The 7,371-nt window shown below is 42.6% G+C and overlaps 1 protein-coding gene across 1 annotated transcript in view; it reads right to left on the bottom strand.

Annotated features, from left to right (window-relative positions):
• Positions 1-5,247: 5,247 nt before the first annotated feature.
• zgc:172121 (Homocysteine S-methyltransferase) overlaps positions 5,248-7,371 on the bottom strand; it is a 7,280-nt gene continuing 5,156 nt past the window's right edge. Inside the window, 2 exon segments of the mRNA NM_001139790.1 lie at positions 5,248-6,227; positions 7,216-7,295. Of these exon segments, the coding sequence (NP_001133262.1) occupies positions 6,121-6,227; positions 7,216-7,295 (187 nt within the window). The 3' untranslated portion in view covers positions 5,248-6,120.

Genomic DNA, 7,371 nt, shown 5'->3' with positions numbered 1-7,371 from the left:
TTTTTGTCAATACGTGATGACAATTTACCTAGAAGAAAAAAAAAACGAAATAAATGTACAAGTCAAGAAGCCATACCTTTATGTTGAGTAAAGTTATGCCTTCTATGACGCGTTCAAAACCACTAGGAATTCGGAAATCTCCAATTTATATATAGTTAACCTAGGAAATCTCCAATTTATATATAGTTAACCTAGGAAATCTCCAATTTATTTATAGTTAACCTAGGAAATCTCCAATTTATTTATAGTTAACCTAGGAAATCTCCAATTTATTTTTAGTTAACCTAGGAAATCTCCAATTTATATATAGTTAACCTAGGATGCACCTGGGATATAGACTGTCCGTGAAACGACGTATGCGAATGGATTTTAACTAGTTACTACAGCCATAGAGTAAATATTGGCTATATTGTAAAAAAGTAATTAAAACAAAAAAATATGCTTTTAGTCTTGAAGATGCAATATGTTACTTTTTTGGGTGACCCATACCAAATTCACACCGAAATGTGAGCTAAACAGTAGATCTGTCATTCTCATTGAAAGTAAGTATAAAAAAAAGCGGTAGATCTGTTCTATGTGCGCTAGTTCTATGCTTCCCATTCTTACATCAAGGTCTGTTTTGTACACCAGCTTCATTAACTACTGAGGTAACACAGCTCATTATACTGTATTAACTACTTGACTGGTTTGTCTAGTTAAATAAAGGTTAAGTAAAATAAATGAAGATATTAATTTCTCTCCTTTCCTGTAGAAGGTGTCCCTTTGCTGACATCTAGTGGACATTTTGCTCTATTGCCCTCAGCTGTGTTTAGACCGTTGTTGTCCTTGTTTGCTGTGTTCTAGTGTACTATGGAATAGATGGCTCTTTTATTCTTAGCACATTACCCAGTCATATTCAAGGTTAGAACTACTTTTTTTAGACATTCTGATGCTTCTACCTTTGAGTTGAATTTTTGTTGATAGCACATCTACAGTATTTCACAACTAGGTGTTTGTTGTCCAATAAATTTCGTAACCATCCCCTGTTCAAATCAGGGCTGATTTGGAAAAAGCTGTTCAAAAACAGGACATTTGTATTATCATTTCTTTGTACTCGCTGACGAAGACCATGCAGCCGAAATGCGTCAGAGGTTGTAAACTTTGTTTCCATTGAACATGCCATACAAACAAATAAAGGCATTTTGGTTAATTATACGTGGTCCCGTGTGGCTCAGTTGGTAGAGCATGGTGTTTGCAACGCCAGGGTTGTGGGTTCGATTCCCACGGGGGACCAGTACGGAGAAAAAAAAATGTATGAAATGTCTCAGCCTCCAGTATGTATGCTGCAGTAGTTTATGTGTCAGGGGGCTAGGGTCAGTCTGTTACATCTGGAGTATTTCTCTTGTCTTATCCGGTGTCCTGTGTGTATTTAAACATGCTCTCTCTAATTCTCTCTTTCCCTCTTTCTGTCTTTCTCTCGGAGGACCTGAGCCCTAGGACCATGCCTCAGGACTACCTGGTATGATGACTCCTTGCTGTCCCCAGTCCACCTGGCCGTGCTGCTGCTCCAGTTTCAACTGTTCTGCCTGCGGCTATGGAACCCTGACCTGTTCACCGGACGTGCTTGTTGCACCCTCGACAACTACTATGATTATTATTATTTGACCATGCTGGTCATTTATGAACATTTTAACATTTTAACATCTTGACCATGTTCTGTTATAATATCCACCCTGCACAGCCAGAAGAGGACTGGCCACCCCTCATAGCCTGGTTCCTCTCTAGGTTTCTTCCTAGGTTTTTGGCCTTTCTAGGGAGTTTTTCCTAGGGAGTTTTTCCTAGCCACCGTGCTTCTTTCACATGCATTGCTTGCTGTTTGGGGTTTTAGGCTGGGTTTCTGTACAGCACTTTGAGAATATCAGCTGATGTACGAAGGGCTATATAAATAAATTTGATTTGATTTATGCATTCACTACTGTAAGTCGCTCTGGATAAGAGCGTCTGCTAAATGACTAAAATGTAAAGAGTGCCTTGGTCCTCCTTTGATTTTTTGACAGCTATATGACGTGTTTCCAGCCTCCTACCCATCTCCCAGGAGGAGGCTCTACAGGTTCCAGCCTCCCTTTGAGGAGATTAAGTTTGGTCCCTTCACAGGCAACGCTACGCTGACGCGGTAATACTCTTGACACTGACATCTCTTGTGTCCGTTGCCAATGTATATCCATAAGGACTTCCCATTACGAAATGACATGCTGAAATCAACATCAACGAGAAATTCTTACTTCCTATGACCAAACATGACAAATATACCATCTAGGTTGATTCAGGGCTTAACATAGTGAAATATATCATTTGGTCAGTATAAATGCCATTTGGCAATTGTTCATTGACTTTTGGGTTCGGAAGCCGACTTCCTATGATCATATATGGCAAATGGACAAAACATAGGCCTTATGGACAAAGTCAATAAAATAAGACAAATGTATGTCCATACAGTTACTACATATGTATAATTGACCCCAAAATGTTTTTTGTTGTTGTTTGAAGAACGGTCCAAAATGCACTTTTTATGAGGTTTTAAAATTTTGAACAAATTTTCAAAATTTCACCCTTGGGACCTGACTGAGACCATTTACATTTACGTCATTTAGCAGACGCTCTTATCCAGAGCGACTTACAAATTGGTGCATTCACCTTATGATATCCAGTGGAACAACCACTTTACAATAGTGCATCTAAATCTTTTAAGGGGGGGGGTTAGAAGGATTACTTTATCCTATCCTGTGGTTGAGCGCGCTCGCCCCCCTATGGGATTTTTGGTTTCTTACACTTGGCATTTGTAATGTTCCGGTTGCAATATAGTTTGATGAACTATTGACCATTTGAGTGGTATTTGCGATTGTGTATATGGTTCGCCCAATGCCAATAAGTTGCCATTCCTTTTTGCCCATTACATAAGTATTCACACCCCTAAGTCAATACTTTGTAGAAGCACCTTTGGCAGTGATTTAAACCTGTGAGCCATTCTGGGTAAGTCTCTAAGAGCTTTCCACACCTGGATTGTGCAACATTTGTCCATTATTCTTTACAAAATTCTTCAAGCTCTGTCGAATTGTTTGTTGATCATTGCTAGACAACCATTTTCAGGTCTTGCAATAGATTTTCAAGCAGATTTAAGTCAAAACTGTAACTCGGCCACTCAGGAACATTCACTGTCTTGGTAAGCAACTCCAGTGTATATTTGGCCTTGTGTTTTAGGTTATTGTCCTGCTGAAAGGGGAATTCATCTCCCAGTGTCTGGTGGAAAGCAGACTGAACCAGGATTCCTCTAGGATTTTGCCTGTGCTTAGTTCCATTCTGTTTATTTTTAATCCTAAAAAACTCCTCAGTTCTTAACAACTAAACTCAGCAAAAAAAAGAAACGGCCCTTTTTCAGGACCCTGTCTTTAAAAAATAATTTGTAAATATCAAAATAACTTCACAGATCTTCAATGTAAAGGGTTTAGACACTCTTTCCCATGCTTGTTCAATGAACCATAAACAATTAATGAACATGCACCTGTGGAACGGTCGTTAAGACACTAACAGCTTACAGACGGTAGGCAATTAAAGTGACAGTTATGAAAACTTAGGACACTAAAGAGGCCTTTCTACTGACTCTGAAAAACACCAAGAGAAAGATGCCCAGGGTCGCTGCTCATCTGTGTGAACGTGCCTTAGGCATGCTGCAAGGAGGCATGAGGACTGGAGATGTGGCCAGGGCAATAAATTGCAATGTCCGTACAGGGAGACAGGACGGACAGCTGATCGTCCTCGCAGTGGCAGACCACGTGTAACAACACCTGCACAGGATCGGTACATCCGAACATCACACCTGTGGGACAGGTACAGGATGGCAACAACAACTGGCCGAGTTACACCAGGAACGCACAATCCCTCCATCAGTGCTCAGACTGTCCGCAATAGGCTGAGAGAGGCTGGACTGAGGGCTTGTAGGCCTGTTGTAAGGCAGGTCCTCACCAGACATCAATGGAAACAAAGTAGTCTATGGGCAAAAACCCACCGTCGCTGGACCAGACAGGACTGGCAAAAAGTGCTCTTCACTGACGAGTCGCGGTTTTGTCTCACCAGGGGTGATGGTCGGATTCGCGTTTATCGTCGAAGGAATGAGCGTTACACCGAGGCCTGTACTCTGGAGCGAGATCGATTTGGAGGTGGAGGGTCCGTCATGGTCTGGGGCGGTGTGTTACAGCATCATCGGACTGAGCTTGTCATTATTGCAGGCAATCTCAACACTGTGCGTTACAGGGAAGGCATCCTCCTCCCTCATGTGGTACCCTTCCTGCAGGCTCATCCTGACATGACCCTCCAGCATGACAATGCCACCAGCCATACTGCTCGTTCTGTGTGTGATTTCCTGCAAGACAGGAATGTCAGTGTTCTGCCATGGCCAGCGAAGAGCCCGGATCTCAATCCCATTGAGCACGTCTGGGACCTGTTGGATCGGAGGGCTATGGCCATTCCCCCCCAGAAATGTCCGGGAACTTGCAGGAAGAGTGGGGTAACATCTCACAGAAAGAACTGTCAAATCTGGTGCAGTCCATGAGGAGATGCACAGCAGTACTTAATGCAGCTGGTGGCCACACCAGATACTGACTGTTACTTTTGATTTTGACCCCTCCTTTGTTCAGGGACACATTATTCAATTTCTGTTAGTCACATGTCTGTGAAACTTGTTCAGTTTATGTCTCAGTTGTTGAATCTTGTTATGTTCATACAAATATTTACACATGTTAAGTTTGCTGAAAATAAACGCAGTTGACAGTGAGAGGACGTTTCTTTTTTTGCTCAGTTTACAAGCATAGCATACCCATAACATGATGCAACCACAAATATGCTTGAAAACGTGGAGAGTGGTGCTCAGTAATATGTTGTATTCTGAACAAAAAGTTAATAGCTTTGCAACATGTTTTGCAGTATTACTGTAGTGCCTTGTTGCAAACAGGATGCATGTTTTGGAATATTTTGTATTCTTTACAGGCTTAGTATTGTGGAGTGATTACAATGTTGATCCATCCTCAGTTCTCATATCACAGCCATTAAACTCTGCAACTGTTTTAAAGTCACCATTGGCCTCATGGTGAAATCCCTAACAAGTTTCCTTCTTCTCCAGCAACTGAGTTAGGAAGGACTCCTGTATCTTTGTAGTGACTGGGTGTATTGATACACCATCCAAAGTGTAATTAATAACTTCACCATGCTCAAAGGGATATTCAATGTCTGCGTCTTTTTTTTATTTTTTTTAACCCATCTACCAATAGGTGCCCTTCTTTGCAAGGCATTGGAAAACCTCATTGGTCTTTATGGTTAAATCACTGGTCCACTGAGGGACCTTACAGATAATTGTATGTGTGTGGTACAGAGATGAGGAAGTCATTCACAAATCATGTTAAACATTATTATTGAACACAGAGTCCATGAAACTTATTATGCTACTCGTTAAGCACATTGTTATTACTCAACATATTTAGTCTTCCCATAACAAAGGGGTTGAATACTTATTGACTCAAGACATTTCAGCTTTTTAAATATATATATATATATATATATTTTTTAAATACACAATTCCACTTTGATATGTGGTATTGTGTGTAGGACAGTAACAAAGAATGACAATTTAATCTATTTTAAATTCAGGTGGTAACAACAAAATGTGGAAAAAGTAATCAATTGTTATAAAAAAATCAATTTTAGAATAAAGCTGTAACGTTAAAAAAAAGTCAAGGGATGTAAATACAATCCAAATGCTCTTTATTTAACATATGTTGCTAGTATGAGGGTTAATAAATCATTTATATAAACTCATATCAAAAGGTGTCATTTTAAAATAGTTATTAATTGCATAATCTGACTGTGTGATTACATACTGTTGCAGTAATAAGAGCTCATTCCCTGTCTCCGCTGTGAAGCGTCAAAGACCCAGACATGTTTCCATGTATCTGTCTTAAGGTCTTCCCTGTCCCCGCTGTGAAGCATCGGAGGCCCAGACATGTATCTGTCTTAAGGTCTTCCCTGTCCCCGCTGTGAAGCATCGGAGGCCCAGACATGTTTCCATGTAGGACATGTTTCCATGTATCTGTCTTAAGGTCTTCCCTGTCCCCGCTGTGAAGCGTCAGACCCAGACATGTTTCCATGTATCTGTCTTCGTAGCTCCGCTATGTGAGCAGGACTGATGCGGCAACACCCTCCTGTTGGAAGACAAAAACATCCTAGTTCAGGGATGGGGGTCAGGGGTCACAAAATATCTGAACTCATCAGTGGCTCGCGGGTCTGTGTAACCACATCCATACCCACACATGCAGTCAGAGCCGGCCGTAGCCTTTTTGGGGGCCCTATCCATACCCACACATGCAGTCAGAGCCGGCCCTAGCCTTTTGGGGGCCCTATCCATACCCAGACATGCAGTCAGAGCCGGCCCTAGCCTTTTTGGGGGCCCTATCCATACCCACACATGCAGTCAGAGCCGGCCCTAGCCGGCCCTAGCCTTTTGGGGGCCCTAAGCAGTCAGAGCCGGCCCTAGCCTTTTGGGGGCCCTAAGCAGTCAGAGCCGGCCCTAGCCTTTTGGGGGCCCTAAGCAGTCAGAGCCGGCCCTAGCCTTTTGGGGGCCCTATCCATACCCACACAGAGCCGGCCCTAGCCTTTTGGGGGCCCTATCCATACCCACACATGGAGCCGGCCCTAGCCTTTTGGGGGCCCTATCCATACCCACACATGCAGTCAGAGCCGGCCCTAGCCTTTTGGGGGCCCTATCCATACCCACACATGCAGTCAGAGCCGGCCCTAGCCTTTTGGGGGCCCTATCCATACCCACACGTGCAGTCAGAGCCAGCCCTAGCCTTTTGGGGGCCCTAAGCAGTCAGAGCCGGTCCTAGCCTTTTGGGGGCCCTAAGCAGTCAGAGCCGGTCCTAGCCTTTTGGGGGCCCTAAGTGAAATTCTGTTGCCATGGGCTAATTGAGTACCTGTCAGTGACTGACATAACAGAAAAAAATGTTGATTCACAACAACATTTTGAAATTGCACCTTGTGTATTCTACCCCTCAACAGTAAGTTGTGACCCTGACTGAATTCCTAAAAAAAAAAAAACATTGATCTGTAAATTGATTCGCGGGCCTACAAAAGGGGGTTGCCCATCCCTGTACTAACACAAAGACAACATTAGTTCAGCTGTTCTCTTACCTATAAGTGCAGACCCTTGTTTCATCCACTCCAGACTCAATTCAGCTATTGAAGATAATCTATTCTCTGGTTTTCTCCACCTTTTAGGTTCAAAATAAATACAAGAGATTCACTCAATACTCACTTGAAACAATTGAGGAATCGTCACGGAACTGT

This window comes from Salmo salar, chromosome ssa16, assembly GCF_905237065.1.
Source record: "Salmo salar chromosome ssa16, Ssal_v3.1, whole genome shotgun sequence".
NCBI lineage: Eukaryota > Metazoa > Chordata > Actinopteri > Salmoniformes > Salmonidae > Salmo > Salmo salar.
The sequence above is the reverse complement of the archived record's forward strand: the minus strand, read 5'-3'. Positions and strand labels throughout refer to the sequence as shown.